Here is a 23,058-nt window from a genome sequence, read left to right as displayed (position 1 = left end):
CAAATGCTTTTGCTAATTAAAACGTATGCTTTGTGATTTCTGTATTGTTATGCTTATCGCCTAAGGCTTAGATTATCTGAAGATCAGTGTAATAATTTTAGTAATTTGTGAGCCAGTGTGAAACTCCACAGTGTCTGAGTGCTCAGTAAACAGTAAATAGGTGTGAGAAGCAGATGAAAGCATTTGAATAGAGACCTTTTAAAATGCCTTTGTATAATATGTAACCCACATACCTTATGATTCACAGGTTTCACATTGGCTGAAGAGCAAAATCAAACATCTGACTGGGAATCACACTGAGGTATCTATCCTTGACTTCCAATTGTCACGGATGTCTGAAGAGACGAACCGTGGAATGGCAGGAGAGTGATAAAAACCCTATGCCTAACGGCGAGACGGGGGTTAGCCCGGGCTCAGCTGCTCAGGAAATGCCGTATAGAAACCTAGGCCCTCAGGCCATGGACAGGAGTGACCTGGTGCTGGGCGGGTCTCAGGACATCCAAACCTCAGTGCTGAGCGAGGAGGAGAGCAGACACAGGTAGTAAATAGGCTACACAACAAGACACACCAGAAAGACATGAATAATCATAGGGAACTAGGAACAGGAGAGAAGTAGAGCGCCCTCTAGGTGTACTGGGCGTGACACCACTGTACTGAATTTGCAGCTTCAGCCTTATTCTGACACGTAAGTTAATGCGGTAGGTCATACCTTCTTAATCTTTTACATCTAGTCCTTTTTAAGCTATCAAACAACATTTCCTCTTAATTAAGGAAAAGATTGACTCCATAGAAGCAGGAATAGGGTAACTGTCGATTCTTGATAATAATGTTCAAATGAGCTAAACTGCATCAGTTAAGAATCTATTTTTGTTCATGAGTTGTAATTAAAAAAAAACATTTTATGTTAGTGATTAAGGTACTGTATCTGTGGAATATGCTTTCTCAAAAATTAAGAATTCAATGTCTCTGTCAAACTCACGTGAGCCATATAATGTGAACCATTTTATTACAATCTTAATTTTGGTATTGGTGATGGTATTGGTGGATAGTACAGTAAGTACATTACATGACTGCTGTCACAGATTAGCATTGCCATTGTGGAAGAGTTAAAATACTAACCTATAATTTACTCACCTGAAAATGTGCCTTTGGACAGTCTTTGATTGGTCCATGGGCTTGTATTGAATTTCCAATATATAGATTTTCTAAAGCATAATGATAATTCTAGAATTAGAACCTTAAGTAAGTAAAAGAATCTTGAGAGCTCAAGACATTAGGCGCAGTACATGAACTTGAAATGACTGGACCGTGCCTCAGGTGCAGATATGGTCTATTATAACCTCATCCATGGCACTTAATAAGAATATTACAAATTGAGGGTTAAGAAAATAGTGAGCAGGAAATAAAATAATTAAAACAGATAATTAAAATAACGCTGAATGTCAAAGATATACCTATAAGCGGTAGGTATAATTTGAGGCGTGTCATTTCTTTCATGTGAGTTATTTATTCTCTGGCACAGCTCTGGTGAAAACAGTCATAAATCAGAGGTAAACTAGGACAAACAAATATTTATTAACAAATAACATAAACATTACTCGACATACAACATTAAACTATTTCCAAAACAAGTGTCTCAGAGGCCACCATTCCTTAGACCCAGAAACCTCAGACTACTAACTAACTTTGAACGTGAAACACCATATACTGTGATACCTGGACAGGCCAGCAAGAAATCTTAGACCTTGTAAAAGAGTATGACTGTGACAGTGTCTTCTTGTGCTTTCAGCGTGTCGAATGTTTATTCTTTTTTATGATTAACCAGGGTAATTTGCCAGAATTATAACAATAATAATAAACTTTATTTAAAGAACATCTTTCATACAAATAGCAGCTCAAAGTGCTTTACAAACCAAGCATAAAAATAATATATTAAAATTAAAAGATATACATTCAGAAGATCCCCTTTGTCCATTTGTGTTTACCTGTCCCGCAGCTGGGCGAAAACTGGAATTCTGTCTATTGTTTTTAGGCTTTCTGTTCAGGCTTTGGCACCAGACTTTGATGATAGTAGGTTGTAACAATAATGGTCTCTTCACGTTTTTCTGCTCCAGCTACTTCCACATTCCTTCCCTTGTGCAGGCTGGACTGCCTGCTCAGTTTATTTCTCCTTCCTGTGGAAAGCACAGACATTGCATTTCAAGTCCTCAGAGATCAGAAGGGTGCAAGTTAATAAAATGGTTCACTTACAACTAATGATCAGTACTCCTCCCATGAGAGACAGAGAGGCAACAGTCAGATTTAATTAATTCTTTTATTAAGCACGATCATCTGACAGTACATTTTAATCAAATTAATGATGGCTAATGAAAATCAGAACAAGATTTAATTTCAAATTGACATGAAACATTCAGTAGTTTGGTTTCTTAAACGATGTCTTGTGCAGGACATATTAATTAATTTGGGGGAATCAGAAACTTAGTCCCTGTTGGAGAGATTGAGGAGACGTTGAAAAGAGAAGCTACAGTGCCACCTCGTGGTGTAAATGGGAACTTCACATCAAATTGTTCAGAATGAATAGAGATAATAATTAATAATTGCTTACACTCAAAGCGCTTTACAGGTAATGGGGACTCCCCTCCACCACCACCAGTGTGCAGCCCCACCTGGATGATGCGACGGCAGCCATAGTGCACCAGAACGCTCACCGCACATCAGCTATCAGTGGGGAGGAGAGCAGAGTAATGAAGCCAATTCATAGATGGGGGTTAGTAGGAGGCCATGATTGGTAAGGGCCAATGGGAAGTTTGACCAGGACGCCAGGGTTACACCCCTACTCTTTTCAAGAAATGCCCTGGGATTTTTAATGACCACAGAGAGTCAGGACCTCGGTTTTACATCTCATCCGAAGGACGGCGCCTGTTTACAGTATAGTGTCCCCGTCACTATACTGGGGCATTAGGACCCACATGAGCCGCAGGGTGAGCACCCCCTGCTGGCCCCACTAACACCTCTTCCAGCAGCAACCTTAGTGTTTCCCAGGAGGTCTCGCATCCAGGTACTGACCAGGCTCACACCTGCTGAGCTTCAGTGGGCTGCCAGTTGTAGAGTGATATGGCTGCTGGAGATGCCAAGCTCATTTGTCAAAAAATTATACAAATCAGTTCACTCTTGAATTACTCAAGCATAAAAAAGTCTTTATCTATTACATTATAGTGAATTGAGATTATTATAATGCCATTAGATATGACACATTTTATGGATAACACAGTTTAAATTGTAAAACAAAAATCATTCTACATTTTCTGCAAATTCTTAAATCACTGTACAGTAACTGGCTTCCAAAACGTATGACGTTTGCAGCACTATTTCATTGTAGCAACTATTACAGTTAGGCAGCTATTTAAAAAATAGACCATTTGTGTAACTGAAAGCTCAGGCAGAGAAAAAAAACAAACGTCACTGGGCCCTCCAGGAACTCAGTTTAAGATCCTTACATTAGCGGGACCCAGGCAGCAAGATCCTGGCCTGGCCGGCACAGGGGGCAAGTTGGGAATTCAGCCCGGACAGGACACTAGTCCATCACAGCCGACACACATGTTCTGGGTGCAGATTACAGATGCCAATGAATGTGGACAGCAAGTCTTTGGATTATGGAGGGAAACTAGAGCACACAGACAAAATCAATATGCAGGGGGTGTGGAGAACATGCAGACTCCACCCAGAAGACCCTCAGGCCCGACCCCAGGATGCAGGGGCTGTGAGGAGGAAGTGTCTCCCTGCCAGTATAGGTGTCAAATCTCTGTTGAATAATAAACTGGACTAAAGACATGACAGGGAGAGAGTGGGGGGGGGGGGGGGTTGTCCTATTCAATGCAGTTATCTTTTTTAGTGATACAGTACATTTAAAATGTAAAACTCGACTATCACTACAAGAACCACAGTCCAAAAAATAAACTCAAGATTATAAATCACCAGAATATTTATGAGGTTTGCCGTCTTTTTAAAATAAACCACTAAATGGTGCCACAGGAGCCGGTTCGGACTCCCGTGAAGAGTGTTGTAAAAGACCCTGTGCGGTCCGGTATCATCCGGAAGTGACTGGAGGAGGACATCAGGGAAGACGCAGCGAGGAATGGAGGGGATGAAGGGGGGCGATGAAGACAGTGATGTGGTGCGTGGGGGGAGCGCAGGCGAACGAGTCCAGAGGGGGAAATCAGGGAGCAGCCCAAGGTCCAGGTGCCGGGAGATCCATCAGAGACGAAGATGATTAAAAATAGGGACAGGAAACTGGGATCAGGAACACGGTAGATTAAACCCATAACAGGACCAGGCGCTCCCAGCCCCAGACTCGGAGGTCAGGACGTCTGGGGAAAAGGCCCTTTCCCTCGGACTGCTCCTGAGCCCGGTGGATAGGCGGGCCTTCAGACGTCCGTCTCCCAGAGCTCAGCCCGGAACTGCGGAGACGCCGGACGTAAATAGGGAAACAGGGATAGGAAACAGCTGGGATAAATAAGGCTGGGGAAAACAATGAAAAAGGTAGGAGCGCCCTCTAGAGGAGGGATGAAGAACGTGACGAATGGTTCATGTCCAGCCATACTACCCAAGAAGGGACGTATGCAGTCTTCTGATAAATTCATTTCTGGATTGATCCTTAATTCCTTAATTAACCCAAATACTACAGGTCCCTTCAGAATTGCTAGAGCAAAGACTGGAGCAATGGAAGAACCAAGGCTGGCTCCTGCTAATCTAAATTTTATTGTACATGAGCCTGGAGATATTAGCGTTCAGCTTGTTATCTCCAGAAAATTCCTCCCTGAAACAGTTTGCATTGACTTCAGTGGACCGACCTCTCAATAGATCTCTTAGGTGTAAGACAAAGCAATAGTATTAATACGCCTAAGAAACTCCCATCGTTTACAGTTTAAAATCCATACTGATGGGTACGATAAACATGGTTTTATCTTCAAACTGTGATTCAGACCCTTGGCAACTGAGTGCTAAGAGTCAGCTGTACATAAACGACTGTTCAAATGAAGCAGGTGTCCTACATTGCCAAATCTCTTTCGAATGAAAAAATGGCAACTTTGCATTTAGAAGAAAGGTAATAACACTAAGAAGGCTTTGGAGTCTGTATGCTAACTCCCTGGAAATATTTGTTACACGTGTCCCAAAATGCTGAAAAGGAGAACTTCCGTTTCAGTAAGATTTCTTTAGAAACAATGCAGGCAATCATTGCTTTTTTCGCACTTTTCGGCAGGGACTGTACCGCCCAGTAGAAGGCTCCTGATGCGCACAGCCGGTGTTTGTCTGTGCTCGCATTCCTGCGCGTATTGTCGGACGGCGTGACGCACCGCTGTTTTCACGATCTCCTTGCTGGCGGTGCGCAGCTCGGCGTCCTCCAGTCTCCTCTCCGGTGGGTATCCGGCGCCATGAGGAAATAAAAGCGAAAAAGTGATGGGAATTTAACTGAAAGGACATGGCAGGTGTTCGGGTCTTAATTTATTTGTAGATTGGACACAAAATTACTGGCACAATTCAGCTGGAATATTATTACTACCATCCCTCGCTATACAGTACGTGCACAATTGATTCCACATTTCTCGACTCGTTGGCCAAGAATCATAAAAGCCACACGAAATTCCCGTTGAATGTAGAAGTCTCCCCCATCCGTTCTGTCGTAACCAGACAAAACAATTGGATTGCGTCTCAAAAATAAGAGACTTGTAAACAGGACAAGGACAACATTGAACTTATTCAATTCTGCCTTAGAACATCTGAAAATCGAGTGTTCTAAATTTTGGATAAGGTACGGGATCATTTTTTGGGCTATGATGGCGCTGAAGCACCGTTACTGCAAATGAGTCTAGACCTGTTCTCTTCCTGCTCTCAACCTGACTTGCTTTGAAACCCTTTCAGAACATTCAGATACACTGTTTTGCTGTACAATTGTGTGGTACAATAACTCAGTGAATCTTGCATAGCCACAAGACAGACATTAAAAATCCTTAAGCACACATTGAGCTTCTGTACTATATAAAATGGTATGGGTGAAACAGGCTTTATTTACATTACATCCAACATTCAAGAACACAAAAAGCACAGAAGTGAAAAAGAGCATTAAGCTCATTTGGTTTCTAGTAGCTCACAGTCCTGTGACCCCATTGAAATACACCTGAATCAAATCATCTAATTAAAGACAGAGTTTTTAAGCTTTGTGAACAGTAACTGATTAAATAGTTCTGCTTTAGAGCTGTATTGAGGACAGGGACATATTTCTTTGTTCTGTCCTGCCCCTTACTTCTCTTAAAGACTTTGCACAGAACATGAATTTAAAATGTTTTACTCTACTTCAAACATTGCATTGACTTTCTAATTAACATACTTTCTGCTTGTTTATAAGTGCCTGTGTTCATCCCTGGCAAACTCAGTCATGTTTAAATTATCACATTAGCTGTTAACAACCCTTAAAAATATGGAGGAGCTTTAAAGTTGGACATGTTTATAAATTCAGTTTATAAACAAGTATTTTGTAAGTTCTTTCTTTCTTATCAAGTCCTAGTACACCAGGTAAAATATCTAATTATAATGGAAGTAAAAAGCAAGTTATCTGAAATTCTGTTGCTTTTCTTCAGAGGTTTATGTATTTTTACCCACCTTTCCTGAAGCAGATAAAGGTATGCATATACAGGAGAAATGAGGACATTAATTATATTCAGTTTTAACTGTAAGAACTAATTGCCTCATTTTCTGATATTCGTCATTAAAAACGTATATGGTTGTTAATAATGTTATTACTAATGAACTTTTTATATCAACGATATTATAGGACAATAATGAAATACAAAGCACACTGCATCTCTGCAGTCATGTTAAGATTGGCTAGAGGCAGGTCCAGGGAAGATGTCAGACCACCTACGATGAAACTACAGTGTCACAACCTCTCTCTTTCCTAAGGACTAAAATATTTAAAAGTACTCCAGCTCCATATGATTATTTTATGGGATAGTTATATTTATCAAATGAAAATATCTCACTAGAAATTGCACAAATTGTAACTCATGGTATATGTAAAATATGGAAAGCATCCCATTTTAGAATACATCTAAACAGGGCTTAGCTCTCTTCAATTAACATTTACAGTACACTGTCACTCTTCAAATTAACAGTGTGCTCTAGTTTAAGGAAGACAAGAATATGCAGATGAGATATTAAAGGCAGCTACAGTTCAGGACCAGGAAACCCCTTTCTTAGTAATTATTACTGAGTGACAAGGCCACATCAGCTAGATTTTCTCCTGATGTTCCTCGTTTTGGAAATACTGTGACCTCTGTACCCACCACACCAATTAGAAGTGAAGCACAAGTGTCAGTTTTCTCAGTGTAAATGAGGTTCTCGCCATTAGAAAACCTATTAGCCTCTCAGTAGGGAAGCCAGTATTTCCTGGCCAGCTACAGCTAGTGTCACACAGCTGGCATTCATTAGCTTCCAAAAGGAAAAGTCTATTACTGCAACCGAAAATAGAAGTCACAATTAAATACATAATGCAAAACAAAACAACTTTCATTGACAAGCAGCATGAGACAGAACCACATGTACAGAATGTCATTGAACTGTTTCCTAGACTTGAGTTCCCAATCTCAGCTCCAGGAGGGACCTGAGCCTTCTGGCTTGATGAAAAGTCAATCAAAAACTTAACCTAATCATTTTCTCTGTTAGAAACAGATAGGAGTTTGTCTCTTAAGGCCTGTTGATTTCTCAAAACCTTCACTTCTTTTAGAAGTGCTGTTGCCGATAAATGATCTTGTCGTCTGGTTAGAAGTCATACAATTCAACAATTAATTGAATAATCATAGCATCCATGGCCCACGAATATACAGTACTTCGCCTGCCAAGAACTACATTTCAGACACTTGGTCTATATTCAGGTAGAAATATTTAATTTGCATCTTACAGATAAAAGCAATGCTTCAAGCTGCAGTGCTGAGCAGTTGTCTCAGGTTTGCACTTATTCTGTGCTGTTCAAGAAGAGAGACATTCTAGGCGCCAGTAGTATTAATTTACCATCAGAAAATTTTCTGCAAACAGTGCGAAAGTAAATTAACTGTGTTAAGAGCATAAAACGAAGGAACAGAAGTGAGTTTTGTGATTCATATTATGTTACCAGAATTTTTGCTTAATATTACAACATTAGAAAGGTTACTATAGAGAGGAAGCCATTAGGCCTACTTAGCTTGTCTGTCTGCTTATTGTAACAATGTGCATCCAAACAATATTTTTTCATTTTGAGAATTTGTTTTGTCCGAGATAAAATCTAATATATCAAACAGGGGATTTATTTTCTTTGTCCTGCTTTACAAATTGATCTGAATGTACTGTAGATTATATTCTACACTTTATAGGTAGAATATGTTGTTTCACTTATCTGAAAAATAATAAAATGCACATAAGTTCAACCCATTCATTACTAAGACTACAGCTGGTATTTAATCAGCTCTTGTATACAGGTACTCACTCCAGAACAGAGAGCCATAGTCCTGTATGTTTTATAGGAAACATCAAATCCTTGGTTACTAAAGATTTTGTAAAATGTGTCCTTCATTATATAAGCGCTATATAAGTGTAAGCAATTATTATTATTATTATAATTATTCATTGAAAATAATGTGCTTCTGATAAAACTGTGCCAGTTTGTTAAAGAGCATTTGTAGAGTACAAACCCCATATTAATCACAATAAGATAAATCAAGTCCAAAAAATGTTTTTCTGGATAAAATTCTTTTTAGACAAAATATCACCTTAAGTAAAGCCTAGCTAATTCTAAATACAGAGACCTTCAAAAGCATGTTTCTAGAAACGCACGTGAACAAAAATTAAGGATTTTTATTATTTTTGACACACATACATGTTACTCAGTTAAAATATGTACCTCTGGCTGCAAAAACTCATTAAACAATAAACCACCTATGATATTGCCGAAGGTACAGAATCCCACAATTATTTTATCTGAACTATTTTACCATTAAAATACTCACTGGAACTTGACGTGCACGCCATTTTCAGGTAGCGTTCTGTTAACAACAAGTTGTAGTTACAATCCTGTGATATTACCGGAATCAGCTTTGCTCTCCGACACTTTGCTTCCAGTGTGAGAAATGTCTAAGAATAACGCAGTGCACATGCACTCACCCCTCTCTGCTGGGTACATGCTAATCACCCTTAATTACATGCAGTCGCATCCCCCGAGTTCAGTCCGGTATGTCAGCTGTATTTTCAGCCTATGTTGCTGTTGTTTAGCTGTATATCAAGCTAAACAAGCTAAATAAGTGACACAACAAAAATGGACATGCTAAAGTTACTTCTCTCTCTTTACTATAGCATTCATAACATTCGTGCAGATTATATTTATACATCCTGTGTTAGATTTACCTTTTTGGATAAGACTTGATTAAAATGGTTATGGTATTTTCTACCAAGTCATTCACACTTTCCATAAGAGTGATTTTGATCAGCAATTCTTACATCAGTAAATTAAAAAAACATATAGACCTGTATACAGTATAGCCTTTTTGGTGGTAACTAATTACCTTTAATAAAAGCCTAACAAACACCTCTGCCCTTCTCAAATACTGTTTCTGTACATTATAGCACATATTTCAAAGGGATTTCTTGTGTGGGTTTTAAATGTTCTTTTTACGGGTAGAAAATGATTTTGCTGCTAGGCGTTATGTGTTCTGTCATGTTCTCCAAGATATTTTGCTTCACTGCTTGCTACTATACCCACACAATTGTTTCGTAAAAATACCTTTTAGAACAATTCTGAAATGTTGGGAATTGTTAAACGTGAACCAGCCTAATGTTAGGAGGCATTAAAGGAGAGCTTTTTGGAGCGCAGCTCTGGTAGCTACCCAAAACTCCTCCCAGCTTTGAGCAGCCCTCTTCACCCCAAACTATTTTTTCCATTCATCCATTATCAGAGGGGCGCTTACCCTGGTGGTGGGACCTGCCGCAGCCTGGAGGCTGCCCCAGAAACACCGCCAGCAGGCCGGACGCAAGACTGCTCAACCCCTGGGCCTCACACCAGCCACCCACGGATCACACCCGTGCAGCACACCATTCAAACACACACTAACACGGGGAGAACATGCAAACTCCACCCAGACAGGCACCCAGAGCCAGAATCGAACTCGGGACACAGCAGCCACATTGGGAACAGAAGCAGATAAATGAAAGGGAATGCCCCTATGTGACAGGCGAACACCTTTAGCCCAGTGCTCATGTCACAAGCAATGCTGGGTAAGGCAAAAAAAAACAAGAGAAAAATAGTGTTTAGTAAGACACTCCAATTTTCATACATTTACAACAGAACGGCATTTTTTAATGAACTCCTTAATTTTCTCTCCAATTTCTTTGACTACATTTATTGCCAAAGTAATGTTGACCTAACATAAACACCTTCAGTTTTCCACACACAAAATACTCATGGTGCAGGAGGAGAACCTGTAGGGTTTTCATTCTGTGATTCGGGAAAACCTGCCGCAGGAAAAACAAAGTATTGATCTTAATTCAAGGGAACAGAAGTATAACATGCTACACATTAGGTACATGCTATCTAACTAAACAAGCTGCTTTGTCAACAAACAAGCTGCCTTTAAAATAGGAAGCCCCCTGATCTTTAATACAGTGTATTTAATATTCTACCAAAACTAAACAATAAAATTCCAGTACATAATGCTAAGTGATATATTTTATTAAAAATATTTAAAAGTGCTCTGTACACATCAATCGGTTGCCTTTGCCACTATCCACCACTACCAGCACAGATATGACACTATGTGGACAGTGGGCAATGTACATGAATCTATACAGTGTTCATCAGAGATATGCTACAAATGTACATCTTTTCTGAACAGATTTGATTGGTGTACTGTATAACAGCGCAATCACTGTCCACAGAATTAAGGCAAAGTGGTCTCCCCGAATGGAACGACAAATACACATCTCACACAACTTTGGTATATTCTAGGTAGAAAAAATATCCTCGTTTCACATTTTTTTACACCTTTTATTTTTTATTTAAAAAAAAACGGAATTCTACCACCAACACCCGAAACTAACGAAAAACAAAGCACGTGATCCGCTACGGTGGGCAAGAACTACTGCAGAGGCCCGTGCGTTCGTACACTAGTATTTTTAGTGTCCTAAGAAGTCGTCGCCGCACGCGAGCCCGAATCAGGGATGTTCCCAGGCGTTCTTCACGAGCAGGCGATGCTCTCCAGGTGCTGCTCCGCCTCGGCGGCCATGGCGGCGGCCTGGAGCTGCTCCGTCTCGCTGGGCCCGGCGCCACCGGGGACCTGCTTGCGCTCGCTGTGCATGTTGTTCTCGTGCCGCTTCAGGTCCGAGGCCTTGGCGAAGGCCTTGGTGCAGGAGCCGCAGACGAAGGGCTTCTCCCCCCGGTGGCGCCGCTCGTGGTCCTTCAGGTGCGACTTGTGCTTGAAGGCCTTGTCGCACATCTGGCACCCGAAGGGCCGCTCATTGCTGTGCACCCGCTCGTGCTTCTTCAGATCGGGGGCGCGGATGAAGGACTTGCCGCACACGTCGCAGCGGTACGGTTTGTAGCCCGTGTGGATCTTCAGGTGCTCCTTCAGGTGGGCTTGGGTGGTGAAGGCCTTGGTGCACATCTCGCAGATGAAGGGCCGGTCCGCGGAATGCAGCTTCTCGTGTTTCCTCAAGCGGTTTTCGTCGATGAAGGTCTTCCCGCACACCTGGCAGGCCAGCTGCTCCCGGTGCCCGTACAGCAGGTACTCGAATTTCATGTCCCCCGCCGCCGTCGTCCAGCCGGGCTGCTGCTCGTCTTTCACCTCGCTGATGCTGTCGGCGAAGCTGAGCGCCTGAGGGGTCTGAGAGCCCATGTCCTTGGGCTCGCCGTCCATGGCCTCCACTTCCTGATCGTAGCAGCTCACCTTGTGAACGTCCTCGCTCCCGAGCTCCTTGAGAATCGCCTCCTGCACCCGCAGGGCACTGGTGGGCGACTTTTCGATCTCGGGGTTGGGGGGAGCCTCGTCCCCGACGTCATCCGAAGGGCTCTCGTCCTGATCCCCGAGCACCTCTACGTCGTCATCCTGGCCCTCCTGCGCCTCCGCCGTCGGCAGCGAGATTTTGACGATGTCGTAATTAAATTTGGCTTTCCTGTGGTCGCTCTTTTCCTCAGGGGGAGAGAGGTCCCGTTTTTGGGAGCACAGTTTATCTAGAAACCTTATGCCAAGGATCTGACCAGAGGACATCATCAGATTTACGTCTTCTTTCTTGACTGAAATTTTGGCGGTGTACATGTAATTCAGCACCTCCTCAAAGATGTCTGACCGGAGGAAGTCAATCTCTATTACAGAGGAGTTGTCCACCTCGTGCTTTTTAAACAGCTTTTTGAAGTAGTTACTGCAAGCTGCCAGAACACAGCGGTGGGCTCTGAATTTGACATCTTCCACAACCACTGCTATGTCACAGTACTCGCCTTCCAACCTCTGCTCGTTCAGTATCTTCAGAAAGACTGTTTTGTGTTCGTCGTCAACATACTTCACTGTTTCTGACATGGTGCCCCGTGATCCTGCAGATTCACAAAATAGGTTTAAGAAACACTGCACGTATAAACACTGTCACCATGTGCCCTGTGTATTTAAAATGAACTGCGGTGATCAAAGATATTGGTTTCTGCCACATATAACCTAAAACTCTTCAGCAAGAGAAAGTGTTGTCACTAAGGAAGCTTTAGCTTTCCAATGTTTGTTTCACTCTAGGCAGTGAAGTAAACCATTAACTAATTATACCACAATACATTTATATCATAATCTCCTACATATACAGCTTTTTTACGTTTTCTTACCATTGATTAACACAATGGTCCACAACTGCAAACACAACAACAAAAATGAGTGCACAAGCAAAAAACAATACAAAAATGGGTGCACAATAAAAAATGTGTCCAAAATGGAAACAGGTTTTCACAATGGACATGACACCTGTTGTTAGGTGAGAGGGCAGCGCGGAGTGGAGTGCGTGTTTTGAGTTCTCGATGAGATGTTTTTGTGAATTTTCTAAAATCTTAAGAACACCAAGACAGTATTTTTGTGTACTCCTTTCTGTTTGTGCACGCATTTTTGTTTGTGAACTCATTTTTGGTTTTTATGCTTTGCTCTTCTGGGCCAAAACTGATTATTCAAATGTCTCACTTCATTGAAGCAACAGTTGCCTTTAAATCCCTCAAAGCTTCAATAGAAGGATTACTAATGTGTGGCTTAAATTAAATAATTATAGAATTACACTGGTGTAGAACAAAATACAAAGGACTAGACTTTCCAAGAACTGTCCAGTCGTGGAGGGTCAATGTGTTTTTAGGTTTTCTAGGTTTCTTTAAAGCAGCAGCGTCTTAAGAACTGTTTAATTAGTCCAGTTAAGCCAAAAACAAGCTGATTGAGTGTAAGAGTGGGGTTGGACTGAAAAACTAGAGACATCCCAGCGCTCCCAAACCAACTAGAACTGGACGGGCCTGATCTTGAACATTAGCCAGTTAAAACACCTCTAAAAAAAGCAATATATCACAAAACACACAGAAACGAATACCTTCATGGAGACAAAAGCACCCTTAATGTGAAACTTACACACTTACCTAGGGTATCCTACAGCAATACTATATCAAAGTGCATTTTCCTGACGATTTTATAACGTCTGCGGTAATACACTTTTACTGCAGAGATTTATTTTTAACTTTAACGGTGTCAGAATTTCTGCCCCCCCCATTGAGTGAATATCTGCCTCCCTACAACACTTCCATGCTTCTGCAGTGAACAATCTGGTTAAAGGACGTAAAAACGGATGATGATGATGATGATGAAGATGAAGGTTATTATTATAATAATTATTATTATAGGTGTGCATTCCCCGCCGTTTACAAGCGTTAAGCGTCCTGCAGCCACACAGCAAGCGTGCTCCCGTGCCCCCGCGTCCGCCGCTCAGTCAGTTCGCCTTTGCCGAAGACGCAGCAGACCGGCGAGGAGCGACACCCTGCGCGCAGCCATGCTGCTCCGAGGGCGACTGCAGCTTCCCCGGGCCACTCGCGCGCATCGTGCACACCGACGCGCACGCCTCACCGCCGGCCGCCGGGACGCGCGTCCAGCCCGCCCGCCTGCCCGCCACGGTCCTGTCGGACGAGGAGGGACAAAACAGCAACACCTGGCCGTGTAACTCCGTTTCGGGGGAAAAAAAAAAAAGAGGAATAAAAGAAGGCGAACTAGGTGTATTGATCTGTATTCAAGTTTCAAATGCCAAGAGTACGCCGAGGAGGAACGGGAACCCCAGAGAACAATTGCTGGGGACGGAGCCGTGTGGATTGGAAGGGCGGCGGTGTCGTTTATTTCGGCATCGCTTCCTCCCCACCCCCTCTACACCCCCACAGGCTTTAACGACCGAAACGTTTATAAAATAGTCATCGGGCCCGCCGCGGTTTTCTTTTTTTTTTTTACTGCGGCGGCTGTTCCGGAGAAGAGAAACAACAACAACAACAACAACAACAACTGCTCTCTGCGCGTCCCCCTGTCTGCTCGAGTCGCCCCGGCGCCCGTCCCCGCCGTGATCGCTTCAACAACGACACACAAAAAAAAATGGGGGGCAGCTGAACGTCTTTTATTTATAACCGCGAACTCGACTTTCAGCCGTCTAAAAATGAAACCGCGCGGGGTTGGTTGTTTTTTTTTTGTATCCTTGAAATAAACGAGAGAGAGAGAGAGAGAGGGTGGGGGAAACCAACCGACGGCAGGTCTGCCGGGGGCCGCGCACACACTCGCTCGCAGCCTGACTAGCACCCGCTTTCGGCGGCACAATGCCCGAGCAGCCGGGAGCACTCCCGCCGCGGCGGCGGCCGCCGAGCCCGCCGGCCCGCTGCCGTCGTGAGCGCGCAGGCACCTCACGCCGCTCCAGCGGGGATCCACTTGAGGAATCCCGCGGCTCCCCTTCTCTCCCACCCCCTCTCCCGGCCCCAGGAACAAACAAAATAAAATAAGAAAATGAAATGAAACAATAATAATAATAAGTCATGACGAAGATTGAAAATGCGCTTACCTGGTTTTAAATTATTGTGTCTGGGTTTGTTTTGGTTTTTTTTTTTTGGGAGGGAGGAAGGGGAGGGGGGGGGGTTACAACGAAAGTAAGGGTCCAACGTCACCCAGGCAGTAATGAATAATACTTTGTGCGGTATTGACCCGAGGACGAGCGCTGGCGGAAGGACGCGCTGCGCAGGCACGGAACTGCAGGCCGCTCTGATTGTGCGCATACACCCCGCCAGCGCACGCAGCGCACGCGGGCGGGCGGGCGTGCTCGGGGCCGTTACGCAAGTAGCGTGAGCTGAGCCGGGGAAGCCAGCCCGCCCGACCATGAGCGGCTCCGAGAAACGGCCCCTTCTTACGCAAATGGCGTCTGGCGTGCGAGTGTGTGTGTGTGTGCGCCTAGCTCTCCGGAGCGCGAACCCCAGCGGCAACCGGGAGCAGAGAGCTGGGGCGCGAATATGGCGGTGACGAGCAGGAGACGGGAGCGCCCCCGGGCCTCTTGTCTTTTACCAAAAAACACACACACACACACGTTGTTTTTTTTAAATCATTTCCAAGGGGTTTTGAATTAAGAAGAGTGTCATTCAGAGCCGGACCAACGTGAACGCTTAAAAATGAACTTGTTTTGGAAATCAGCCTAAATAATTACATAAAATAATAGCGCTTAGTTGAAGAGATTTGCCCACAAGTTCAAAATTATTGGAGCGGAAATAACGATAAACGTCTCACCTTTTTTTTCTCCGACGGTTCCGTATTATCTTAGGGGAAATGTAAAAAAAAACCGTTATATCCCTGGCACAATCGCCGGGGATTGTAACAAGTGAAAGTAACTTCAGGAAAAAGTGCGTATCTACTATCATTCCTACTGCTGCATAATAAAATGATAGGGAATTGGGAAACATTTTGTTTGACATGCTACTTTATATAGTTATTTAAAAAAAACAACTGTAACTCACAAATGAATAATTACGTACCATTTTTTATTAGGGAGTAATACAACTAAAAGCTACGAAGAAATTAAAACTTTTGAGAGAGATTTTCTAGTATGTTAAAGTTGCATCTATTTTAATAGCTGTGTGGTAACAAAGAATGGGTTTTGTTTCACTAAAAGCAGTGGGAAAATGATGTCTGGTTATTACTAAGCTTAGGTTTAAACGAATAAGCTTGTATAAAATGGGTCTATTGTAACCGAGAACCGGGACCAGATTTTTAAATAAAAAAATATATTTGTTATGTTTAAGATAAATCATACTCTATCATATTTAAGGAACAAAATTTATGTATTCCAAATGAAATACACGTGACAATACAGATTTGTACGCAGATTTTAACAAGGCATTTTTGTTTTTGCTGACAAAGTCATTGCTTCAGGATCTCGTTCTTGCATTTTCTTTAGAAACTGCAAACAAATTAAAACCTCATAAAACAAGTATACAAGTATGAACTGCAAATTCATTGAGCTCGGCATGACTTTAAGACAAAGATTCAAATCAAGTTGAAAGATGTTTTCCACAATTAATAAAACTCACCAAAATACCTGTCGGAATCATTTTATTCCTGAAGCTCTTCGTTTTGCCTGGTTGCTATTTGTTTTTCAAAGTTTGTTTATATGAAAAGATTTGTGTTTAATTTGGAAATCCATAATTTAAAGAAATTTACAGTAAATGGCCTTGGAAGTATTGTAAAAAAAACAACTAAACATTTCACGACAAGCAAGTTGGTAATCACATCAGATCTGTGAACCCTAAACATGCTGTCATAGTGACAGAGCTACTGTTTGTTTCCACTGAGCAGTTAATATGACAGTTTGGAAATCCATATTTAAATCAAAAGCAAACAAATAGTAATAAGCATGAAGCAACATTATTAGTTCAAGCCACACAGCAAATGAGACCAAAATGGGCCCTGGGATTAAGAGAAAATAAACTGTTCTGATTCCACTAATGAAATTGCCAAACTGGTGTGAATGTGATAATTGAATCTGAAGGCCCACTGCAGTTTTTATGTTGGTGTGAACATGTTGAAGTGTATCTCACATGTACCCTCAGCTCTCAATTTTAGTCTGTAACACACAATACTACATGAGGAACGGAGATATGAGCAATTTTAGCAGCAGCTGTATCACCCTGCAGCTCACAACTGGCAGCCCACAGGAGCTCAGCAGGTGTGAGCCTGGTCAGTACCTGAATGGGAAACCTCCTGGGAAAAACTAAGGTTGCTGCTGGAAGAGGTGCTAGTGGGGCCAGTTGGGGGTGCTCACCTGGTGTCTTTGGGTCCTAATGCCCCAGTATAGTGACAGGGACACTATACTGTAAAAAGGTGCCATCCTTCGGATGAGATGTAAAACTGAGTTCCTTACTCTCTGTTGTCATTTAAAATCCCAGCGTGTTTCCTGGCCAAATTTCTCTGTCCTCAACTAATCATGGTCTCCTAATAATCCCCATCTCTGAACTGGCCTCATCACTCTGTTCTCCTCCCCACTGAGAACTGATGTATGTGAGTGTACTGGTGCACTATAACTGTTGTCACATCATCCAGGTGGGGCTGCAGACTGGTGGAGGAGAGTCCCCATTACCTGAAAAGTGCTTTGAGTGGAGTGTCCAGAAATTACTAATTCTAACATTTATAATGGAAAGTGGTTTTCTCCAGTTTTTCTTAGATCTTACCTTTTGCTTCTATTCACATCTAGCCATGGTCTTGCTGTACAATGAGATTCTGTGCTTTTTAGACACTGAATGTTTCCAATATGCCATTATTTCCTGGTTTCCTTCTGGCAAGAGTGAAGACGTTTGTCACAGTTCGTGGTTTTAGAATTTTGCTGTCTCCAACCTTTTGTCACATTTCTTCAATTTCTGCCTGGAAACCTGTGTCCTGAAAGTGGTGTGTTTTGTGTTTTCTTTTACACTTTTAAATTTTTCTAGGGTCGTCCTCAGCAATCACACACATGTGTTTTGCACATCATTAAGCAAGTCACAAAAAAAAGGTTTCCTTCAGTCTGTGGAGTAGGAGTCAGAAACTTGACAAAGACTGGAATCAGGGTACCGGTGAGTGAAAAATCAATGCACTAGGAACTACATGTAAATGGGTGTCTTTTCCCATCCTAGTCACATGGCTTAGGAGAGCCACTCTTATGTTCTTAAAATATACACGGTCTTGTAAAAGTATTCAAACTCCACCAGTGGAGGTGTCCAATTTTGTGAAATTACAAAATGATGCACTCACAAAGGACATTCACCTTCTTATTTTTAAGCCACACTATTGATGTAACAACAACAATAATTATAATAACAACAATTGCTTACACTTATATAGCTCTTTTCTGGACACTCCACTCAAACTGCTTTATAGATAATGGGAACCCCCTCCACCATCAGTCAGAGTGTGCTGGTTCACTCACAACACATGGGCTGTCAGTGGGGAGGAGTGAGAAATGTAGTTTTGAGCTTGTGCTTTAACCTGTGATCTAAGACAGGTTTTCCTCTATGTTGCAGAGTGTTTTGCTCCATCCATTTGCTCTGAGATTTGAAATGCGTTTTTATTTCCATGGCACTGAACTCTGCACCTCTTTCAAAGACACCATTGAAGACTCACTGATCAAAGGCACTCAGATCTTTACAGAACAAGTACTCAGCATCTCTTCATCAGTAATAATTTCATAGACATTTAACTATTTTCCATCTCACAATGACGTTTATGCGTAGCATTTCCAAGATATATTGTGTACTGTATACTGCTTAATCTTGGATTATAGCTTTTTAACTTGTTAAATTGTTAAACTCCTATCATTTAACAATTAACAATGTGAAGACTTTTGTGGCATTTTGTTTTTCATTTAACCATTACAGAAGCGTTTACATTCTGATTTCGTCTTAGTGGAATCAAAAATGGAAATTAACATTGGATATATTCATAATCCCATAGCTTCTACAATAATGTCATTTTCCATCTTTAAACCTACAGTAGCAATGAATGGCCACTAGAGGTCATATGAAGCACATGACAGTATGTTAACTACAACTACAGTGTTTTTATATAATAATAATGTGTCCCGTTACACTTATATAGTGCTTTTCTGGACACTCCACTCAAAGCGCTTTACAGGTAATGGAGACTCCCCTCCACCCCCACCAGTGTGTAGCCCCACCTGGATAATGCAACAGCAGCCATAGTGCGCCAGAGCGCTCACCACTCACCAGCTCCCAGTGGGGAGGAGAGCAGAGAAATGAAGCCAATTCATAGATGGGGATTGGTAGGAGGCCATGATTGGTAAGGGCCAATCAGAAATTCGGCCACAACGCCAGGGTTACACCCCTACTCTTTTTGAGAAACACCATGGGATTTTTAATGACCACAGAGGCATTAGGACCCACACAGACTGCAGGTTGAATGCCTCCTAGTGGCCCCACTAACACCTCTTCCAGCATCAACCTTAGTTTTTCCCAGGAGGTCTCCCATCCAGGTACTGACCAGACTCACACCTGCTGAGCTTCAGTGGGTTGCCAGTTGTGAGTTGCAGAGTGATATGGCTGCTGGCATATAAGAGGAATTATATTGGTCTGTCCGAATTGTGGAACTTAAATTCCTTCCAATTTATATTCTGAAAATGAATGGATTCACAGTTATGACCATACCTGCCATAACACACGTATATTAATCCCAGGAAATGTGGTCTTTTAATAATTCCAAAATAAAGAAAAAAAATCTTATTTTTGATTTCCTGAAGTAATCTTTAATTTACCATAGAAGCACATTCTTTTGTGTTACAACCCATCTAAATTAAGAAAATGTAAATTTCATTTCTTAATGCTCTCTGATGTGTATGGATTTTAAATTGCCGGTGTGAAAAACAAACAGACTAAAAGACTATCTGTCAGGCAGTCTGTATGCAATTTAATTAGTCTAATGACTTTAAATTAGAATACTTTATAGTACAAGCTATTTAACGTCTTCGTACTGCATTGGCTCAATTTTTTTATTTGAAAACTTTTTGTTTACATTTAAAAAATAGAACATGTCATTTCATCAGGTATCAGGTGCAATAAAATAGATTCCAACGCTAAAACCTCTCGTGCAGTGGGTCTCAGTCCTGATGTCAGGTACCTCTTGTCTACTGGGTAACGCGAGTCGAGGAATGGGAGGGTGTCTGACACAGAACTGGTGTCATTTCCACCCATGCCGTTGCCCCAGGAATAAGGGAGTGAAGTTTTAGTTAACTGAGGAAAGACTGTATAGAGGTCTGTGCCCCGAGGCTGCTGGGAATAATGGAATACTTTTGAAAACAACGGAACGAGCGCAGAAATAAACCTGAACCAGCAAGCAGATCCACTACAGCCACCAGGTAGCACTGGAGGTTAAGGGTCCAGGTGGAAAACGGGCAGAAACAGGACTGAGGACAACTGCTCTAGTTTACAGGTCTGTAAGAAATGACTGCTTGCTAATTGATGTGGCATTTATTCAGTGTGTATAGGATTTGGATGAAGTTTATATAATAACCAACTGTTAAGTGTAGTAGATAAGAGCCCCTGAGAAGTGTTTAATATGTACCCCTAACCCTGCTCTTAAGTATAGTGATAACCCAGGGCTGCCATTCCTGGACCTGGAGGGCCAGTGTGTCTGTAGGTTTTCATTGCAACTCGGCTCTTAATAAGATAAATTACCTTGTTAGTGGCATAATTGCACCTGTTTAAAAGCATTTCCCAGCTCTTCAAGTGCTTCAGCTTTAAAGAGAACAAGAGAACCTTGCACCCACACACCAGGCCCCCGGGACCAGAACTGTACAGCCCTGCCTGAACCACAGCAGTTGCCTGTAGGCTCATGCTTAACCCTCTCCCTGCCATTGTGAGAGGTCCCAAAATTAACAGTGCCTGAACATAAATGCCTATAACGTATCCATGGCAAATCTTAGTTAAATGCCATGAAGGTACAATTATTTATGTCTGGTTTATTGCTCTAATATCATTTCATGTTTAAACGTCTCTGCGATGGACTGGTGTCCTGTCCAGGGTGTAGCCTGCCTTGCACCTGTTGCTTGCTGGGATAGGCTCTGGCTCCCCGTGACCCTGCATGGGAAGAAACAGAAAACAGAAGGATGGATGGCTGGCGTGAACTTCTTTTTTCAGGTTGCCTTTCAGAGACTTAGAAATATGCAAATCTCTTGTTCACCAATGCTACTCATTAATTAATTGCATCATAAATGTTGTTTTGTGAAACTATACTTATTTGACAAAGGGAGCCACCTGCTACATTTATTGAACAGGCATCCCAGCAACGGGGAGTTAAGACATCTAGTTCATTAAGTGTGAATTCGTGTTTTATGCATCCTGAATTCAACAATGTAGAAGAGAGAACCATATACACTATAGTTCAGGTGGGTAGCTGCATCAGCATGCGTAGGCTGCAAGGGAACAAGTAACAGGTTTATTCCATGCTGAAAAGAGAAGAGAGAAAACAACGTTTCGGGTGTGAAGCACCAGGAATAAACCTATTACTTGTTCCTTTATATACACTATAGTCAAGGTTGAGAGATCTAATGCAAATAAAAGTGAGCAAATCCAACTTAGTGCAAGTTCACAGTGATATACTAACAGCGATCCATTCAATTTACAAATGGGCCAGAGACATACAGTGTATTTACATACAGTACAGCACCAAAACACTAGCTGAGCAGGGTATGGATGAGTTCTACATGGCTTTGAAATATTAAGAGCATAATCCTATCCTGTTGTTCTGTCATGATTACCTTCTGCTGAGCTGGAGATAAGCATAATGGTGTGTGGGAGTGCAAAGCATTTTATAACTGTACACTGCACCGTTCTCCTGAGGGAAAAGGTGACGGGGAACTTGTGTCACCCAAGCCAGCTGCATATTGCCTGGCTGGTTCTATATCTTTCATGAAGCTTCTCTAGTGGTCTGATCCTTTTCTACTGGGACCAAGTCGAGAATTTCCTTAGTCTCCGATGTACATCCATTCATGTGCCCAACCCATCACCTTTTCAGTTTCCAATCGTGCCACCAGCTCTTGTTCAGTCCCTTACTTGTTTTCTCTGTCCCACTCTGTTGTTCCCCTTATTTTCTAGTCATCAGGTTTAAAAATGAAGTGCACTATAGAACAAACATGGACGTATTCAGACATTTTCCCTCTAAAGAAGCCACATTAAAGTGGTGAATGCACACTGAGTGCTTTGGCTTTTTTGCAAAGAAATATCTCAAGTGAGCAGAAATTAAAGTCTTAGCTAGTAATGCTTTTTTCTATACCTGTCACATGACACAATTTCTAAGTGCAAAACTGATACCTTTTTGTAATAGCAGCAGTTGAAAAGGAGCAGTACTGTACGTCTCCGAGCCTGGAACTGAATGTTAAAAGCAGGGTGTTACTGCTTCTCTGATGGTGAGATATGCAGTACATCTTTATGAAGTGATCTCAAGAGCTGTGTGTTCAGCTGGACAGCTGAACCAGAAGAGTGAGACGGCCATGTCTGGAAGAGGGTGTTGTCTACAGCTCAGTCCTGGCTGGTTGCCTGAAGCCTAGCTGCTTCAGTGAAGTCTGAGTGAGGGTCAGCGCGAGGGTGCTGCTACCACAGCCCAGCAGCCAGGAAGAGGCAGGTTCCGATATACAGTATAATGCTGTGGAAATCGGAGATGCTTTTCAAAGCGACAATCCTCCCTGGCCCCTCCAGACTGATAACGGTCATTATTAAGGCTTTAGAACAGGGGTTCCCAGTCCCGGTGACCCACACCTGTTGGTTGCTGTTCCAGCCGAGCCCTCAGTTACACAATCTGAGCCTTCATTGGCTCAATAATAATAATAAGAAAAATATTCATTTGAACTGCTTGTTGCCGGGTCTTCAACATGTTGGGGGACTTAACTGCCATTTTGTAAGTGAAATAAAAGCCCAAGCTTGGGACTAGAAACAAAATGCAAATGTTCAACCGAGGCAACTTCTTAGATCAAGTCAGGCCTCAA

At 42.3% G+C, this 23,058-nt stretch overlaps 1 protein-coding gene across 5 annotated transcripts; it reads right to left on the bottom strand.

Annotated features, from left to right (window-relative positions):
• Positions 1-10,729: 10,729 nt before the first annotated feature.
• Positions 10,730-15,846, bottom strand: zbtb14 (zinc finger and BTB domain containing 14). 5 transcript variants are annotated; one of them, XM_088642151.1, is made up of 2 exons: positions 15,825-15,846; positions 10,730-12,604 (listed from the first exon to the last, which is right to left on the bottom strand). In XM_088642151.1, exon 2 carries the CDS (start codon positions 12,588-12,590, stop codon positions 11,256-11,258), a length of 1,335 nt encoding a protein of 444 aa, XP_088498277.1. In that variant the 5' UTR covers positions 12,591-12,604; positions 15,825-15,846; the 3' UTR covers positions 10,730-11,255. The 5 variants fall into 5 exon arrangements, with proteins under 5 accessions (XP_088498277.1, XP_088498273.1, XP_088498275.1 ...); XM_088642147.1 differs by lacking the exon at positions 15,825-15,846 and adding an exon at positions 15,112-15,277; XM_088642149.1 differs by lacking the exon at positions 15,825-15,846 and adding an exon at positions 14,145-15,016.
• Positions 15,847-23,058: the final 7,212 nt, after the last annotated feature.

Source organism: Lepisosteus platostomus, chromosome 8, assembly GCF_059453375.1.
Source record: "Lepisosteus platostomus isolate fLepPlt1 chromosome 8, fLepPlt1.hap1, whole genome shotgun sequence".
Lineage (NCBI taxonomy): Eukaryota > Metazoa > Chordata > Actinopteri > Semionotiformes > Lepisosteidae > Lepisosteus > Lepisosteus platostomus.
The sequence above is the reverse complement of the archived record's forward strand: the minus strand, read 5'-3'. Positions and strand labels throughout refer to the sequence as shown.